At 37.5% G+C, this 17,349-nt stretch overlaps 4 protein-coding genes and 1 long non-coding RNA gene across 16 annotated transcripts; 1 reads left to right on the top strand and 4 right to left on the bottom strand.

The window, feature by feature from the left end:
- Positions 1-373: 373 nt before the first annotated feature.
- LOC127245722 (uncharacterized) lies at positions 374-3,423 on the bottom strand. Its single transcript, XR_007837473.1, has 3 exons — positions 3,314-3,423; positions 2,637-2,736; positions 374-452 (listed from the first exon to the last, which is right to left on the bottom strand). It is a non-coding gene; the product is annotated as an uncharacterized LOC127245722 (long non-coding RNA).
- A 1,878-nt stretch (positions 3,424-5,301) lies between these two features.
- Positions 5,302-8,661, top strand: LOC127246126 (F-box protein At4g00755-like). Of its 3 annotated transcripts, none has more exons than XM_051267368.1 (6): positions 5,302-5,367; positions 5,935-6,073; positions 6,810-7,235; positions 7,311-7,477; positions 7,661-7,779; positions 7,852-8,661. In XM_051267368.1, the coding sequence occupies exons 2-6, from the start codon at positions 5,947-5,949 to the stop codon at positions 8,096-8,098; spliced, it is 1,086 nt and encodes a 361-aa protein (XP_051123325.1). In that variant the 5' UTR covers positions 5,302-5,367; positions 5,935-5,946; the 3' UTR covers positions 8,099-8,661. The 3 variants fall into 3 exon arrangements, with proteins under 3 accessions (XP_051123325.1, XP_051123318.1, XP_051123334.1); XM_051267361.1 differs by having other exon boundaries at positions 5,329-5,473; XM_051267377.1 differs by lacking the exon at positions 5,302-5,367 and adding an exon at positions 5,508-5,791.
- On the bottom strand, positions 8,089-9,476 carry LOC127246144 (peroxisomal membrane protein 11C-like). Its single transcript, XM_051267389.1, has 7 exons — positions 9,285-9,476; positions 9,136-9,210; positions 8,970-9,044; positions 8,810-8,890; positions 8,639-8,713; positions 8,378-8,551; positions 8,089-8,303 (listed from the first exon to the last, which is right to left on the bottom strand). The coding sequence occupies exons 1-7, from the start codon at positions 9,474-9,476 to the stop codon at positions 8,268-8,270; spliced, it is 708 nt and encodes a 235-aa protein (XP_051123346.1). The 3' UTR covers positions 8,089-8,267.
- A 766-nt stretch (positions 9,477-10,242) lies between these two features.
- Positions 10,243-13,985, bottom strand: LOC127246087 (protein CELLULOSE SYNTHASE INTERACTIVE 3-like). 7 transcript variants are annotated; one of them, XM_051267314.1, is made up of 4 exons: positions 13,809-13,985; positions 13,616-13,677; positions 13,082-13,164; positions 10,243-12,121 (listed from the first exon to the last, which is right to left on the bottom strand). In XM_051267314.1, the coding sequence occupies exon 4, from the start codon at positions 12,090-12,092 to the stop codon at positions 10,404-10,406; it is 1,689 nt and encodes a 562-aa protein (XP_051123271.1). In that variant the 5' UTR covers positions 12,093-12,121; positions 13,082-13,164; positions 13,616-13,677; positions 13,809-13,985; the 3' UTR covers positions 10,243-10,403. The 7 variants fall into 7 exon arrangements, with proteins under 7 accessions (XP_051123271.1, XP_051123279.1, XP_051123254.1 ...); XM_051267322.1 differs by having other exon boundaries at positions 13,082-13,157; XM_051267297.1 differs by having other exon boundaries at positions 13,616-13,985.
- A 360-nt stretch (positions 13,986-14,345) lies between these two features.
- LOC127246141 (serine/arginine-rich splicing factor RS41-like) lies at positions 14,346-17,349 on the bottom strand. Of its 4 annotated transcripts, XM_051267380.1 has the most exons (7): positions 17,246-17,264; positions 16,689-16,808; positions 15,814-16,049; positions 15,510-15,622; positions 15,143-15,378; positions 14,672-14,935; positions 14,346-14,590 (listed from the first exon to the last, which is right to left on the bottom strand). In XM_051267380.1, exons 3-7 carry the CDS (start codon positions 15,935-15,937, stop codon positions 14,554-14,556), a joined length of 774 nt encoding a protein of 257 aa, XP_051123337.1. In that variant the 5' UTR covers positions 15,938-16,049; positions 16,689-16,808; positions 17,246-17,264; the 3' UTR covers positions 14,346-14,553. The 4 variants fall into 4 exon arrangements, with proteins under 4 accessions (XP_051123337.1, XP_051123338.1, XP_051123339.1 ...); XM_051267381.1 differs by lacking the exon at positions 15,814-16,049 and having other exon boundaries at positions 17,246-17,349; XM_051267382.1 differs by lacking the exon at positions 15,814-16,049 and having other exon boundaries at positions 17,207-17,305.

The following is a 17,349-nucleotide window of genomic DNA, read 5'->3' as shown; positions in this document are numbered from 1 at the left end:
CCTAAAAGTCGGGGCCGCGGATGTACTCTTAAGTCACCAATGATTTTACTAAGGAAATTTATATAATATAATAACTATGCTACCATTGAAATATTGTCGTAATTAAAATTTGAAGTGCCACTATTATCCATTTAATTATAAAAGATAAATTGTTCGTATGTTTATTATTAAAATTAAACTATTTAGTTAGTTTTAATTTGATGTTTATATATTGTGATATCAATGAAAATATTTATAGATCCGCCCCTCCTAAAAGCATAGAAGAACATAAATACAATCTTGTACATAAAGCATATCATGTGAATGACAAGGTGGGAACATAAAATACATAGACGTCTTTTTTATATTACGACGTAGTCAGAGGATTACCTGCGGCAAAAAAAAAAATCTAGGGAATGTGTACTTATATAGGCAGCAGCACTTTCTGTCTAGCAAATGCAGTATAGCAGCTTCTACAAAGTTAACAAGTTGAATGATCAATTCATATTTCCAGACATAGTTAAAAGAAAAATTTAGAATGATTTGAATCACGATTGATTAACCAACAAAAACATAATTAAGCAAAACAATCTGATTAGGAAAAATGAAAATGATTCAAGGAGAAAATAGGGAAAGAAAACCAAATTGAAATATAATTACATTGAGCGGGGTTTGTAATAATTTTCAGATCACAACACAAACGAAAATAGAACACACTCAGATGCATTAGAGATACTGTGCTTCCCTCCGCAAAAATTAGCAAAAGTAGTCGTAGCACTAATATTGCCTTAGGCTCATAAGCAGTAGTGTACTTCTATTTCGATCTTTTCCCGAAAAATTGAACCATAACCCTTGTCAATTAATCAAGTGGCATGTTCAATCACCTACACAACTCATTCTAAGTACATATAGGGTGTGTTTGTTTGGGGGTTTGGATTTTGAGTTAGGATTTGAATAGTAAAAATTTTGAATTTGAATAGTTGTATGATGCGATATAAATAGGTATTGATATGATGTTTTGAATGTATAATTGATTTTTACTATAATATATAAAATAAAAAATAAGTGTTTGATTTGATGTTTTTAAAAAAAAAAATGGGATGAATAGTATATTTAAAATTCAATCCCCAAACAAACATACATATTTTCAAAGAAATAATATAACATAAATATCAACTGAGAGAAGAAAAAAAAAATTCTTGAGGACCCATAAAAAATATTGATGGGATAGAGTGTATTTAGTACCGAGAATGAATTTGATAAAGACAAAGAGAATTAGTGTGATAAATAGAAATTGATTCTTTTGTTTGATATAACAAAAAATTCAATAAGAGTAATATAATATACAATCAATTGTCATTTATTTAAAATATATATACAAAAAATACTAATAATTTTAAAATATGATGATCAATAAAAGATAAAAGTCTACTAATGAAACTCTACCATCAAATCCTCCAATCAAGGCAGACGGCGTCGTGATGACAAAAATGAAGATAGGTGAGAAAATTCGGGTGAAGAAATTTTCGAAGAGATCTTTTATTTATTTATTTTTTGCAGAATGAAAACAAAATAGAAAGATAAATATCTTCTAACTCTCACAACTTCAATTCTCTCTAATTCTCCAATATACAATAGAGAATGAAAAATAATTTCTTGAATTCTCAGGTCTAAACAAGCTAGAGAAACTTATTTTTATTTCTCTACTTTTGATTTCAATTCTTTGTACTGACAACAACTTTATGTCATAGTTATCTAAATCAACTAAAATGAAATTTTCAATTGATCGAAACAAAAACAAATACTTTGAAGTTTATAACATTGACCAACTGTGGGTGTTATATATAGTTAGTACTAAGTGGAAAGTTCCGATAATGACATCACTAAAATGGCCCTGGTATCCAGGTTTCTGAAACTGAAAGTTTTTTTACTGGAATTTGAAGAAAACCCAAAATGTTTTATTAATACAGGGGACCAAGACAAAGCACCATTGAAAACTACACTACACCCACAACGGACAATGGTTGCATCCAAATGAAGCTTTTAGGACAGGATGACCCAGCCGCGAAGAACATGGGATGGTCTGATGAATCATTTAAATGATAGTATGGAAGCTTTTCATGGGCTGACTAATTTTTAATACAGTTGGTAAGGAGGAATGAACGAGAAAAAGACAAGTGTCAGCTAAGGATACATTTAATCTAAGTTTGTACATTCAGATAAATTTCCAAAACAAATATAATAATCACTACGTCACCTATTAAATCCAAAAGAAACTTAAGGGCAACATGTCCGATGATGAACTGCGCTCGGAACCAACAAGGGAAGAAGTAAAAAAAAAATATGATATACCACATATACATTAAAACTAATACTACAACTGACACATAGAATCGTAAATACATTGATCAATGACCTGGCATTGCTTTAACATAATATGTGAACAGTAGTCACGCCCATATTCATGAAAAGAAGAGGAAAGAAACAAGAATACAGGCATACTTTGCTAAAGCAATTGGAAATCTAGAGCGTTTATTGCCCGGGAGTAATATAACCAGACAAAAGATAATATACAACAATCAACACAATCTCTGAAGAATGTGTTGTCTGCAATCCCTGATAGGGAAACAACTTTTAAGACAAATAACGAATCTTACCAACATTCTTCCGAGTGTGCGGTATAATGGTTACAAGACAGATCAATTGAATCTAATTCCGAGCATCTATCTCAAGACACACATACAAATCTAAGCCGCCCTGCATTGGATAAAAAAAAAATAGGCTGTGCATCAGAAAGTTCACACTTCTACTTACAGTTATATAAAGATAAAGATCGAAATTCTAAGCAATGTAAGACAAACTGGAGAGGTTCATCAACAACCCAAAACATGAGTATGAACTAATGATGAAAGCAGAACAAAACTGTATGATAAATTGTGGCTTGATCTTCACAAAAATCATATACACCAAAAATTTAAAAAAAAAAAAAACGAATAACCCTAACAACAAATAAACCCCAACTCTTATCTCAACTCCCTCTCGCTCTCTAGAATTGTGAAACACATCCGAGGTTGAAAGTAAAATTTTTACGCAAATAAAGTTGTTAAAATGCATCGATAATCTATTAACCCATGGAAGTCTAAGCCTTGTCGCCTCGAAACTCTACCATTTCAAAAACCCCAAATTCGATCTTCATCCTTTAATCTAAATGTATAGAGGCAGAAATAATTCAATCAAACATGTGCCATCGCCCGACACCAGCGTTGATTCGTAAAAGAAAAAACAAGAACAGAAGTTACTGAAGAGAAAAATCACAAATTACCAGCATTCTCACCTCCAGGAAGACAAAAAATGAGAACAGATACGAGTGAAGTTTATCAAACGCTCGGAAGCAGCGGCAAATGGCGGCAGGCGGTAACATCGTCAGGTGTAAACTCTCATGCTTCTCTGCGTGGACAAGTGTCTCAGGTTTTTCCATTTCAATTTTTATGTGTTTTTTATTTCCCATTTTTTAATACAACTTTCCTGTAAGAAAATTTGAATTGGATTCAAATATTTTAATGGTCGTGTTTTTATCCCTACTAATCATTGAGCTAATATTAACATTTCTTTAATATTATAGATATATTTAAATTTTATTCTTTTATTAAATATATTATGGCTTTGTTTGCACATAGTTATACAATTTTTAATATATATTTTATTATTTTATAAAATTTAATATTTAATATAAAATATTATTTTTTATATTATATTTTTTAAAAAAATTCAAATTAAAACATTAAACATAGATTCTAGGAGTATATTTTTTTATTTAAAATATTACTATATATTTCTTTAGTTTTATTGTAAAAAATGTTTGTTGGTACGAGTAGTCGACTAATAATCTTGAAATTATGGGACTTTGGATTCAAACTGTCGATGCTTCCAAATCCAATAAAAATATCCTAACTTTTATATTATTACAATATAAATAAATAAAAAATCAATATTTGCAATATTATATAAAAAATTATTTTAAATTAAAATACTAACCAATCACAACCATAAAATACAATATCAATATTTTTTAAGGAGTAAGGAAAATTGGAAAATGAATCACATAAACTTGCATGTATAAACATTTAGCAAGAGTCTAGAAAGAAAATATTCATGAGCTAGCATTTTTTTTATATTATCTATAAAAATCTTAGGTTGTTTTTTATTTTTTGAATTTTACGTAGATTTTTACTATTTAGATTTTTTTTTTTTTTCAAAAATATCACATCAAAGAATTATTGTTTTTTTTTTTTCTATATTATACTACAAATTTATTTTGCATTCAAAATATCACATCAACCTTAATTTATATCACATCAAACAACTATTCAAATTCAACCTTTTACGATTCAAAAATCCAAACCCAAAACCTAAAATTCACAAACAAACATAAATTTATATAATTTGTTTGAGAGTGTGGATTAAAATTGATTCTTAATATAATTTTTAAAAAATAATAATAAAAATATATATATATATATATTTAATTTGATCTTTTAAAAAAAAATGATAAATAGTTTTCATCTTAAATGGGATCGAGCAAATTAAGAGTAAGCATTTGTGGGATTCTTTCAACAATTAAAAAAGATATGAGTAGATTTTCCGGATAAAATCAGCAAACCTGAAGAGGAAGGAAGGTGGCTGGCCTTAGAATCCAAAAGCTTGAGGATGTCTTCAAACACAAATTGTGGTGGAAAGTTCGGAAACAACAATATGTTCTCTCTAATAATGCAGATTACATTTTATAAAGGTCACTTCTCCATGACATTCTTGTCTCTTTCTGGCATGATCACAGATACACAAGTGATTAGTGATAGGCATCCTATTCCTACCTCATATATGTCTTTCTTGTCAACCAATTCTGGTTCCATAGAGATATATTGAAGCATTAATTAATAAATTTCATGAAAACCATTTAGTGGATATCATCAATCTTCATTTCAAATGTTAACTGCTATCTGCTGCAGTATTAGCTGATGAGGGTTGGGCTTTGAGAATTTTTTTTTACTGCAATTTGGGCCTCAGTGATCTATTGGGCTGCTTTTTGGTTTTGTCTTGATTCTTTGGGTCTTAACTTGCTGGCTCTTTGCTTGCATTTCAGATTAGGGCTGAATTTGGGCCGGATTTCCTTGGGCTTTTTATGTGGGCCTTCGGAACTTGTTTCTTATCTATAAATTTATATATGGAAAAAAAGGCCCATAATCCAAATCCATATTCATATTCGGATCCGACCCTTACCTTACCTCGGTGCCTTCGCTTTTGTCCTTTCCTTCTCCTTTTTTATTTTCCTTTTTCCTTTCTCGCTCAGTCTTCACATTTTGTGCGCATTGGTCTATCTTCTAAGAACGGGTACGCCCTGCTACTCCAAAATATTCTGTATTTTAATTCGTTTTTGTGTTGATTCGGTGGATTGATGACTGAAAGTGGAGATTTTGTTTTGCAGATATTTTCCCTGGTGCGTTTTTTATAGAAATTCTGATCTTTTCAATTATTTGAATTTTGCGGCGTTTTTGAGAATCCGAAAGTTGTAAGATTAATTCTTCTAGAATGAATTTGATGGTGCTGCTTATGCTCTTTCCTTGCGTGCAATGGAAAATATTCGAGAATAAATGGCGTGAGAATTGATGCTTTATAAGATAATAATAGTTATAATAACGATAAATGATCAAAATCCTATCTTTATCGCGTCTCTTTACACCGTGATTTCCTGATTTAATTTGGTGAAGTTGAAGTTTTTTGATGGACTGCAATTGTGTTGTACGGATGAAGAGTTGTGAGATCAACACCTATTTCTGAAAATTGTTTCAGCTCTGTCACTTTATTTAGATTATCTGAAGAAATCTTAATTGTGTTCTATTTTCTGTTTTGAGAGGGATGTATTGTAATACTTTTGTTCTGCTTTTGTTAATGAATCAGAGCTTATTCTAAATGGAGACTGGTATTGATTTTGTGGATTACTTGGAGGCCGATGTGACATCAAATGTCCTGGCATTCTTGAATGACCCTCTTGATCTTCTGCGTGCAAGTTCTGTCTCCCGCAATTGGCGCCGGTCTGGTGAGCTTAAGTTAGCTGAATATATCATAGATGCTAGGATGTCTTGATTACTTGTTACAGTTTTGGTATATTTAATCATTTATTGGGTAGAACATCCTTTGGTAACTTTGAGATCACTATTGGGGCTGTGTCGTCTACTTCACATCATACTGGTCCAGTTTTCCATGGATGATTAAAATTTTCGTTTAGTCAAGGGACTTATCAGACTGTTGTCATGGGGAGAATTTCCATGTAAGATCAACTCACTTTCACCCCTATATCTAAAGATTATTGAATTTGTGGGTTTAACCTCTTAAATTATTGACAACTTGTGAATATCAGACAATAGAATCTGTGTCAAACCCACAAATTGGTTTATAAATTAAACTCTTAAATTTTCTGGATTTGTTAGCTGTGATCCATTTTTTTGATGATTTATGTATAGTATATTCCTTTGAAATGGAGAAAATGTATGTCTTAGTGTTATTAATAGCACGTAACTTGATCTGCATTGTCATGTTGTTTAGGCTTTAATGACTTACTCTGCAAGTGTGTCCTGTCCTTCATCCCTATCGATTACAATCATGTCACTTAAACATAGAGATATTATTACTGAAGTTTTCAGGACATGGTTTCATCTGTAAACTTATTTCTATCAAAGCCCATTCATGTTTGTATTTCAGATATTTGCCGTGAGAGAAATAAAATACAATGACTGAGCAGATAGTAAATATCTTTGTTCCTTCATCTTTTGCAGTTGTTGCAAATGGATTTTGCAAAAATCTATGGGTGAGAAAGGTTCCACAGGTTGCAAATATTGCCTATGCGGTTGAAGAGAGTAATGGAGTAATGAGGCTTAAGCCCTCGGATGTTCTATCTGTTCATCCTCCGGCTTGGGAGACTCTCGAGAAGGAACACAAGATCTACACTTCTCTACTTCAGGCTCTTACGAAGCCAATAATTTATCCCAAGGACTGCATTTCATTTCCAATTGGAGCTTCTAGCACAGATCGTGAGGTCGAAAATGTCACAAATACTCTGATACCAGTTGACAGATATCCATGGGGTGCTTCGTATTGGTCTAGTAAAGGACACAGTGACCCTAATGCTCCTGAGAGTATATTGTACAGACTAAATTCTAACATATGCATTGTGTCTGAAATTGATATTCGGCCCTACAAAGGTACCGTAATAAACAGTAATCACATCCCATTCTTTGCGGCATTCAGTGTTGCAATTGACCTGACTATTGTTTCAGTGTTTTGGGAGCCTGGTAAGCCCGTCTACTCTGCAAAGTCAGTGAGATTTCGGATGGGTCATCCGAAATGCTTAAAAGATTGGGAGATCAAGGTTGGTCCAGTGCCACAGCCTTCAGCTGACGAGTATGTATGGACATATACCTCTCCGGAGTTTCCTATGTCACAGGTACTTCCTATTTGATGCCGTAGCCTTCTGGTGTTGGCTTGTGTTAAATTTTTCATTTTTCAGTCGTGAGGTTTGCACTTGAGCTTACTGCAGCTGCTTTTAACTGCTAGCGTTATTTGTTTCAGTTGCTTCGGAAATAGGTTATGTATTATAGCTCAGTCTCATTTATCCTTCCTGCCACAGGAATATTGCTTGCAACCATTTAAGCTACCAGAGCCTGTTGTCTGCGTCGGTGGTGTTGTGCAGGTTGAGCTGTTCGGGAGGGCGCTGAGGAATGAAATAGACGGATTGTTCTATATATGGTGAAACTCTCAATACTCCATCTTCGCATCTTTATTTTTATTTAATCTGCTCTGCGTGCGCTTAAATTGCAGTTTGGCGTACATAAGAGTTTTGGGGCATCCTCTGGAGCCGGCGTACAACCTGGAGATGCTTCCATCAGGCGAGCTCCAGCTGCGACATTATCCCCACGCTATGGACCATGTTCTGCGCGGCTTTTCTGGCGAAGGCTCAGAGACCACGGACAATCCACATGATGAAATGGAGATGATGATCAGGGATTTTTTACCAGCGCAGATGATTGAGGAGGTGCTCGAATGGGATGAATTAGATGATTTTTAAAGGCGACGGCACTATATATATCCTGTGCATAATACACAATCACAAATTGCATACTGTTGTGCTCGTAACCTTAAACAGGACAAGCATAAGCAGAGGATGATTATAGGTTTCATACAGCAAGCTTTACTAAGTATAAATGTTGTCTCATTGCATCGAGGCTTGGCCGATTTCATGGAGTCTTGGCCTTTGCTGGAGATGGCAGCAACTGCAGAAACAGATTGGATTTTATCGACGAACATGGATGAACTAGAAATGGAAAACATGGGATAGGATTATTACCTGGTAGCAGGAGATGAGGGAGGTGGCAAATCCGAAGGCGCCGGTGACTCGAGGACTGACTTTCTTGGGCGCCAGCTGAAGCAACCCGACTGCGACAACAATATCCATGGCTGCTTTGACGAGGGCTAGAGACCTCTCCTTCGACATCTTAACCTTGGTTCGGTATTGTTCATTCTAGTACGATAAATCCGCAAAGCAAGCAATATGAACTGTAAGATCAATGGCATTGTACAGAAATTATTCGATATGATTTTCTCAAACCTCATGTTTGTTGGTGTTCTTCAGCTCCTTCTCCAACTTGTTCATCGATGCCGAAAGCCTTCCTATCTCCCCAATCTTGAGCGACATCGAAGCCCAATAAACAATCAGAGCTTAAACAACTCGAAACAAGAAAAGCCCGGTGAATCCATGGGAGAGAGATAACGAAAATACCTCAACCAGGGTGCCGCAGATCGACGAACCCATCCAGGCGAAAAAGGAGATCCTTGCGATCATCTCTGTTCGCGCCTTGTTCTGCATCGGAACGCCTTTTATAGTAAGAAAAATATTAAAACTAGACTCGCAAAGAACAGAGTCCTAGCTTCATACAGACCTTGTATATCCCGGCCCTTCCCAGCCACACAATTTGATCCATAAACAAGAAAGTCGAGAGGAGAGCATTTCTCGACTGCAATATGAGCAACAGCTTAACGGTTTATACAGCGACAAAGATTTGGTCGAAAAGCATATTGAAAGAAGCTAAAGCTAAAGCCAAAGACCTTTCCCAACAAAATCAGAGGAAGAGGAGTTCCCGGAGCACTTGGGCTAATGAGAGCATGAAGATCATTGATAAACTGAGAGACACAAGCAGAAAATAAATTAGTCGAATGGCGACTAGAATCAACAAGGGAGATGGTGATAACCTGACCTTGAACAAGCGAAAAACTTTTCGCGCCAAGCTAGTTGATTTTTCGACATTTTGAGCAGTACCAGGCTCGCCATTGCTCAAAAATCTTGATCCATATTGTATCGCCCTGCATATCTTGTCCCTCGCCTCGGCCTTGTTCAGATAAAGAACAGCGAGTCCAAGCTCAACTCTTGCGACGTCTAGCGAACTCATGATTGTCTAAATTTACCTGAAAGCCAAGGATCGACAAACTCAATCCACAATAATCAGTTCAGATCAATCTGTTAGGTGAGATGGTCGGATGAACAGAAAGCTCCAAGGCCATCAAGATTATTGAGTATCAGGGTATTAAGGATGTAGTAAGAAGGATAATTTTCAGCCATACATTATCTTCGTGACTAATCCATTTATTATCTATCCATAGGAATGGCATTCCTGACAAATGAAGGAAAGATCTATTTGCCCTAATGAAGAAGAAACACAATAAAGATAACTATAGCTGCTTCACAAATATCAAACAACAAACCTAAGCTTAATCGACCAGAAATTCGAAATTGAAAAACGATTAAGAATACTTAAATAATCGCAAACCAGAAGCTTACGAAAAAGAAATCGATGGATTCATGAAATATAAAAATAATATATATTATGGGTGTGGGATTGATTATTAGTTATACTCTAGCTTGTGCTCGATACCTTTTTCGTCTCGAATTTCGGAATATTAGTAGAACCAGCACGCCATAATTTATTTTCAAGATGATCAGATACTGATATACAGATACATACAAAGACAGATAAAAGGCGTGTTTGGTCCTCCATTTTTTTGTGTTTTCTGACATTTTCCTCAATATTTTCTTCTTCAAAATAAAAACAAAAAATTAGAAAATAATATATACACAATAGCAACCCCACATTACATAAAAACCCAAAAAAAATCAAAATAATAAACATCACAATGATTGAATGTAACTCTTAGCACTGCATTAATGTTGTTGTATTGATTGAGGCAGAATTCGAAGAACATTCATTATTCATTTTTATACAGACATAGCTGAGTATTGTTTGAACCTGTTTTCCATGATGTTAAGAAGCTACTACTTTCTTACATTATAGCACCCACAAAACAAAGATCCTCACATCCTACGACTTCCTCGCAAACAGACTCTTGATCTTGCTACGTTCCATCCTTTCGAGCAGCTTTTTCGCGCCCGGAACGTCCATTTCAGCCAGCTTCTTCAGATACCCGATCGCCCCGTAAGAAACCATCAGCTTCTTGCACTTCTTGCTCGAGGAAAGCAACATCAGGCACGAAACCGCGTATTTCTTGGCAGTGTTCTGAGGGTTCGGGTCGAGCAATGCCACCAAGTTTGGCACGCTTTTGTTATCCTTCTTCACTTCTCGGCAGTTGCTGGATACGGTAATCAGCGCAGCTATCGCCTGTGCCGCAACTTCCTTCGCGGCATTTGCCTTCGCCTCGAGCATTTTCACCAATAACGGAATGCATCCAGCTTCACCTACCGATCTTTTCATCTCTGACGAAGTGGAAATCCGGCAGATGGCCGATGCCGCAGATTGCTGCGCGCTCGGAGATCCCGATTTCAGCACATGAGCCAACCTCGGGATGACGCCGGCGCACATCAGAGCTTCGGCAGACACTGATCCGACCAGATTACGCAATGCGCCGACTGTGGATTCTTGAGGCAACGGACCGTCTAGATAAGCAAGAAGGCTCGTTAGCCCACCTTCAGCTACGACGTCTTTCTTGAGATCGTTATTGCTCGACGTTAAGTTCTGCAAGCATTCGGCCGCGTACTCCTTCGATCCCAAGAGAATTCCGGAATCGAGAAGACTTATCATCACCTTCACTATCCCTTCCTTGGCAAGGGCTTGGCGAGCCTCCGGCACAGCAGATATATTCTTTAGCGTACACGCTGCAGCGGCCTGCGACACTGAATCGCCGGATTGACAAATCTCGACCAACGGCCGCACCCCGCCGTGACCGACGATAGAACGCGCCGTTTCGGATGACATCGAAAGCCTTTGAAGAGCAATTATCGCCTTCTCTTTCCCCACAGCGCTGCCCGATTCTGCAAGCCTGATGAGCGGAGGGAGCACGCCTTCTGAAACGAGCCAATTCTCACAGCTGCGCGACTCGGCAAGCGAGCAGATGATCGTAACTGTCTTTTCTCTGATACGAGGCGAAGTAGCAGTGAGCAGCTGGACTAATGCCGCAATGTTACTTCGCCCGATCACCGCCAGAACATTCTTTTCGTCCTCTTTCATAACTTCCACAAGACTGTTGAGAGCTTTATGTTTAGCCTCCAAATGGCCAATCTGCAGCCGGGCGAGTAATTCCCTCAAGTTTCCATATCCGGCAGCCTCCGGCTCAGCTGAAGTGCTCGCCACAGCCGGCAGAACAGAGACCTCGCCAAGAACACCTGTCTTGATCAACAGCCCGCAATCACGCAGATTCAAATCCAGTTTTCCGGCGAGTGCGTCGAGATCACTCTGCATCTTGAGCTTCCCCTCATACTTCTCTTTCGTGCAGGCTTCCGCCAATTCAATTGCCTCATTCAGTGTTCTTGAAACAGCCTGCAGCTGCTCCTTGCAAAGTGCATTCTTGGAGAAGCAAGGATGGCTGGATAAATCCGACAGCCGTGCCGGAATCTGCTCCAACTTGGAAATGATCATCTTCCATCGGACAGGGAAGCCTTTAACCTCCCTGGCCTTCTCCAGCGCCGTCGGGACGAGACCTTGTGCGCACGTTAGCCATTCTTCCGTAGACAGGCTATCATCCACCACGGATTCCTTACCGCAGCCTTCGGACATGGTTTAAGTCAGTCAAACAATCACCAGACCTGAGCAGAATCGAAATATAGAAAAGAAATCAAATTCCAGCGACCCAGATTGAAAAAAATCTTAGGCCATACACAGGCACAAGCAGCGGAATTTGGAAAAAAAACTGCAGAGATCCCGTAAAAAGACAGGAAAGATTCGAGCTTCAGAGGAAGACGAAGCTTCCTCTGCCATGGTGGCTTTCTGAGATAAGCAAAATGTTGGAAATAAAAAAGACAGAGTGGTTGCAATCATCGCATATAATATTTATTATAACTGTACACAAAGCATCAAGATAACAACATTTAATAAACGAATGAATGAATAAAGTGGATCTATAGATTAGAGACTTCGAGAATCTTGCATGATCACAAAATGCTCGCTCAAAGAAAATGAAAGCCCACATGTAATTTGATAAAATACCTAATCAAACCCCACAAGGTCTACTCAAAAGACGTACAGATCCATATGTATATATACCAAATAATCATCATTTATTTGATGGGATTTGCTATAAAATAAAAGGAAAGACAAGAAATGATAGTGAAACTTTCCAGCAGCCGTCTAATAAAAGCTGAAGTCAATTCTTGTATAACTACAACTATACCCTTCGGCAGATGAGTTGATTTGGACAAATGCAGCAGCACAAGGAAGAAAATAGGCAAATTGTATAAGGGTAGAATGGGACAGTCTCTCAGAATGGAAAGAAGGTAGCTTTACTTTACAACCAGTGACAGTGAGCTGCATCCTTCCTGAAGATAATTATTGCATTTCTTCACAGGATTTAATTTACAGTGAAATGTTTCGTAAATTAATAAATTTCCATGATGTGTATGTAGTAGACATTTGATCAAGAAAAGACTTGGCTTTGAAGAGAGGACTAGGCTGGAAATATTTATGAAGAATATTTAATATTAGGAAAAGGGACCGACAGATAAAACTCAAAAGAAAATGGTGCAATAAATATATCCAAATGTCTCTACCTCAAATTAATCTTGTCTTTTCCCTAACATTCAAGGCATCGGACACCTTTTCCAGCCACCAAACCTGCCTCTCCACCTTTACTCTAAGCAAAAATCACTATCAGAAAATAATTTCATATAGCAATCGATGATTCTGCAGTAAGATCTAGATTATTCCAAGTCAGTAAAATTATTCAAGACTCTACGGTTTGTAAATAATGAGAGAATAAAAACACCCCCAAAAAAAATCTTTTCTGAAAGATGACTTGATGTTAAGTATGAAACCCAATTTAAGAAACCAACAATTCTGCAGAGTATCATATCCATAGAATGTTTCCAGAAGGAAAATAAAAAAATCTCATCTAGAAACACATAGCTAACTCGCTATCTTGATCTTGGCATTGCTCAAAATCCTTTGAAGAAAATAATTTTGGAAAAATGTTACTGAACCAAAAGTAAGAGAAAATATACCTAAAGACCTCGGAAGAAACTTTAAAATCTCCATTAAAGGTCAAGAAGAAAGAAAAATAAAGAAAGAGGTGAAAAACCCATTACCTTTTTGCCTCCAGGGCACGAGAGCAGAAGAGTTTTTTAGCCACGACTAGAACAGCAATTTCCTGATGCCGAAAGGAAAGAGAAAGATTTGAATATAAAGAACCTTGAATCAGTTCATTTCTTTTTTATTTTATTTCCGAAGTGACGACGAAAAGAGTAGTCCCCCGACAGATTCAATTTGAAAGTAGCATACCATTTATTTGAAAGAAGAAATGAGAGAGAGAAGACAATTGAAATTTCAAATTTCAGAACGATTTTCAAGAAGACATCGTAGCATGTTTCTCTCTCCCCGCATCTGATAGTAGAAGAAGAAGAACAACAAACTGTCAGACCTGTCTACCTGATTCTCTCTCTACTGTATTCAGTAAGAAATACTATGGCGTAAAATATAGCAAGGTGGTGGGTGGGGTGGGGTGGGGTGGAACAACAAGTACCTGAGCTGGATGGGAATCCGACGGCGAAGATGGAAGCCTGGAACAGTGAATCTAACCGTTGAAATTTGAACTGCTTCGGGGACTCCTAAGGTGGGGCCCACCTACAAAGGTTGAAATGACTTTACTGCCCCTCAAGCGTGCCTCGGTTCCTTTGTCCTATGCATTTGTATTTACGCATCGCACAGCTCAAACCAATTTCTTTTTCCTGCTCACGCTTATGCAGCAAATCTCATGGAATATTTGACTTCAAGAAATATATTATAGCTATAAATTAAACACTGCAAGAACAAAACATCTACGAGGCACACCCAAACATGTGAAGTTCCATTAACAAGAGAAAATGGCATTCTACACGAACAAGATGATGATGGTGGTGGTACGATGATAAAGTGCAATTTCTACTACAGTAACAAATGGCATCATCTTCCAAGACATTAAAATCCACATACAAACTATGGTTTCACTCAGCTCTAACCACACCCAACTCTCTCTTCCTCGACATTCTCAGGATCTGGATCTTTCACGCATAGGTGGTGATCGGCTGCAATACAATTATATATTAAGTTAAAAAGCTTGAAACGAACGAGCTGTGGAAATTTGACAAGAACGGAGGAATATGCACCTAGGATATCTGTCATGGTCGGGGCTTCCAGCTCTCCCATATTCGGGACTATCCCTTCGATCAGACCTAGAGTTTGGAATAGAGCCATGTCCATAATCAGGACTACCCCTATCCCTGTGATATGGGCTTGGAGAACGATCACGGCCATAGCTTCTTCCATCAGGTGATGCGTCCCGACCCCTTCTATCAGGGCTGTACCCATTTCTCTTGTCATCATCATCACGTATCGCGTACTCCACTGAGATAACTCGGTCCATGAACTTACTGTGACAATGAAATATGATGCAAGTGAGATATTACTCCAAAAATCAACTTCTACCTCAAAAATTAAACTAATTTTCTTTTCAAATTATCTACAGTGCAATAATTCATAATATTAACAGATATGTTCAGTGTTTTTGTATCCCACAACTAATTGGGCGCCTAAAACCATACTAAGAGATAATAAAGGAATTACTTGCGGTGACAAACCTCATATGTGTTGCTTCTAGAGCTCTGGTGGCATCCTCCTGCAAATCATACTGCACAAATGCAAAATTCCTTCTGATCCTGACATTCGATATTCTTCCATACTGTTCAAAGTGCTTTTCAATGTCCCTAGTCCTCGTGTTGATAGGGTCGAAGTTGATAACAAACAAGGTCTTTGAAGGCCTTGAGTTGGTTGTTGATCTCCTCGAACTATCAGACCTACGTCCACCTCGTTCTTGCTGTAGAATAAGCTCAATTGTGTTAATTTACAATTAAATAGATCAAACCAGTGTCCAACTGATGGTGTACCATTCTAATGCCCAAACCATGTAAAACATAGTAATGAAAATTTCAAGAACGTTCAGAATACCTTAGTCCACTCGACTCGAAGTCTGCGTCCTTTTCGACCAAACTCTATCCTGTCGAGTTTGCGGATAGCATCCTCTGCATCACGCTCATCTTCCATATATACAAAAGCAAAGCCTACAAAGACACAATGTTAAGAAAACCAAGCCGGCAGGCTAACTTTGGCAGACAGATGTAAACAATATGTCAAGATGCCTCCAGTGAAGACCTTAATTACCACATCACATCGACTAAACAATTGCAACTACCCAAAACCCTGCAAATCAGACCAGAGAAAGGGAAAAAAACTGTACGAAGAAACACAACACCTGACAGTGGATCCGGAATGAACATGATATCTATGTTGAAACATGTCGGAAATTGAAGACTGGGCAAAGTCATGAGGAATGCAAAAGGCAATGGTCTCAGGAAAGTGTGGGATTGTGTGACCATGGCAGATCATATTGTTCTTTCGAAGAAACACAATAACATGTATCTTGGGCACAATCGAGAAAATAAGGAGAGAACCATCCATCGAGGAAGATCATGGAATATCCAAGTAATCCTGCGCCAAAAAAACTATTGAGCTTGGGGGCTTCACTATAGCAAAATCGTGCTTTTTTTTTCTGGGAAAATAACATGCATAAACATCTTGTAATTATTTATCATATGAAAATATCATTTTTCTTCATATTATGCAAAGCCAGCAGAAAGTTCACTTGACGGCCAACAGTTATACGAATCATAAGAAGCATCCGTTCGTAACACCACATCCCCTTTGCCATTTGACCTCTTGAATGTACTCTCCCGCATTCCACAAACAACAGACACAAATCCATGCTGACGAACAAGAGGAACCCTCGAGTCCAAAATACTTTACTCTCTAAACAATCCATCATTCTTTCCACAAATTATGCAGTGGCACCATAAGCCAGGTTCGGCAACAGTATATGAGATCTTCTCAAAAGGACAGCCAGAACAATCACTACCAGGCCCCGGTTTAGCACTCCCACTACAATAAGCTAACCAAGCACGGCAACCAACAATCCCAACTGTCACTTCTCATTACTTAACTTCCGACACGTAAAAATTAAGTACAAATCATGACATTGAACGTTAATGAAAGATTCTTTCTCATGGTTCATACTAGAAATACAAAAATAAAATGTAATGGAAGAAATGAAGAATACAAATTGAGTTTTACCAGCTTTCATATCCACCCTGTCAACCCTCCCATATTTCCTGAAAAGGCGCTCAACGTCAGATTGGCGAGCATCAAACTCCAGATTTCCACAGAATATAGACCTCATGATCCTTAACCTTCCTGCAAAAATCAGATCTTAATTATCCAATAATCAACCGAATTAAACAAACACTAGTGGGAAACACGGTAGTGAAAACATCTCAACCGCAAGCGACTATAGACAAAACAATCAATGAATGCACACCAAAAACAGCGCAGGGTGAAAAAAAATAGAACATTTACGGTTAATGCCTCAATTTCATATGATCCAGTGTCTAATAACCGAATTGACAAGTCTAGGTCCAGCGAATCCGTAGATCTACTCAATATAACAAACAGAGACTCGAGAACAAACCTAAAAACCAACGACTCCGGAAACGTAAACAGAAAACGACGAGCACGAGAAGTGATTCAGATCTACAAAACCACAACTTCAACAGACACAAATACACTCATAAAAATAAGATAAAACAACATACAGATAATCACAGAGAGGAAGACGAACAGTACGGCGCTACCTTTCGAACCTCTTCTGCAGCGCGTCGATGTGCGAAAAACCCTTGAAAGTTGAATCTGTGAAGTCACTCAGGGATTTTGACGGTCGATTCTTGACGTCATCTGA

The sequence above is a fragment of the Andrographis paniculata genome, unplaced genomic scaffold, assembly GCF_009805555.1.
Source record: "Andrographis paniculata isolate CXL003 unplaced genomic scaffold, ASM980555v1 Contig10END, whole genome shotgun sequence".
NCBI lineage: Eukaryota > Viridiplantae > Streptophyta > Magnoliopsida > Lamiales > Acanthaceae > Andrographis > Andrographis paniculata.
This window is presented reverse-complemented; position numbering and strand designations above follow the sequence as displayed.

What these genes read in the sequence shown, in the direction of transcription:
- LOC127246141 (XM_051267380.1), bottom strand. Translation starts at nt 15,937, where the DNA reads ATGGTCACACAATCCCACACTTTCCTGAGACCATTGCCTTTTGCATTC. An exon ending in CTAGAAGCAACACATATGAG is followed by an intron (nt 14,936 to 15,142) that starts GTTTGTCACCGC and finishes TCATTGTCACAG; the next exon opens with TAAGTTCATGGACCGAGTTA. An exon ending in GACCATGACAGATATCCTAG is followed by an intron (nt 14,591 to 14,671) that starts GTGCATATTCCT and finishes ATTGTATTGCAG; the next exon opens with CCGATCACCACCTATGCGTG.
- LOC127246126 (XM_051267368.1), top strand. Translation starts at nt 5,947, where the DNA reads ATGGAGACTGGTATTGATTTTGTGGATTACTTGGAGGCCGATGTGACA. An exon ending in CCGCAATTGGCGCCGGTCTG is followed by an intron (nt 6,074 to 6,809) that starts GTGAGCTTAAGT and finishes CATCTTTTGCAG; the next exon opens with TTGTTGCAAATGGATTTTGC. An exon ending in TGATATTCGGCCCTACAAAG is followed by an intron (nt 7,236 to 7,310) that starts GTACCGTAATAA and finishes CTATTGTTTCAG; the next exon opens with TGTTTTGGGAGCCTGGTAAG.
- LOC127246087 (XM_051267297.1), bottom strand. Translation starts at nt 12,092, where the DNA reads ATGTCCGAAGGCTGCGGTAAGGAATCCGTGGTGGATGATAGCCTGTCT.
- LOC127246144 (XM_051267389.1), bottom strand. Translation starts at nt 9,476, where the DNA reads ATGAGTTCGCTAGACGTCGCAAGAGTTGAGCTTGGACTCGCTGTTCTT. An exon ending in GAAGGGCCGGGATATACAAG is followed by an intron (nt 8,891 to 8,969) that starts GTCTGTATGAAG and finishes GTTCCGATGCAG; the next exon opens with AACAAGGCGCGAACAGAGAT. An exon ending in AGAACACCAACAAACATGAG is followed by an intron (nt 8,552 to 8,638) that starts GTTTGAGAAAAT and finishes TTATCGTACTAG; the next exon opens with AATGAACAATACCGAACCAA.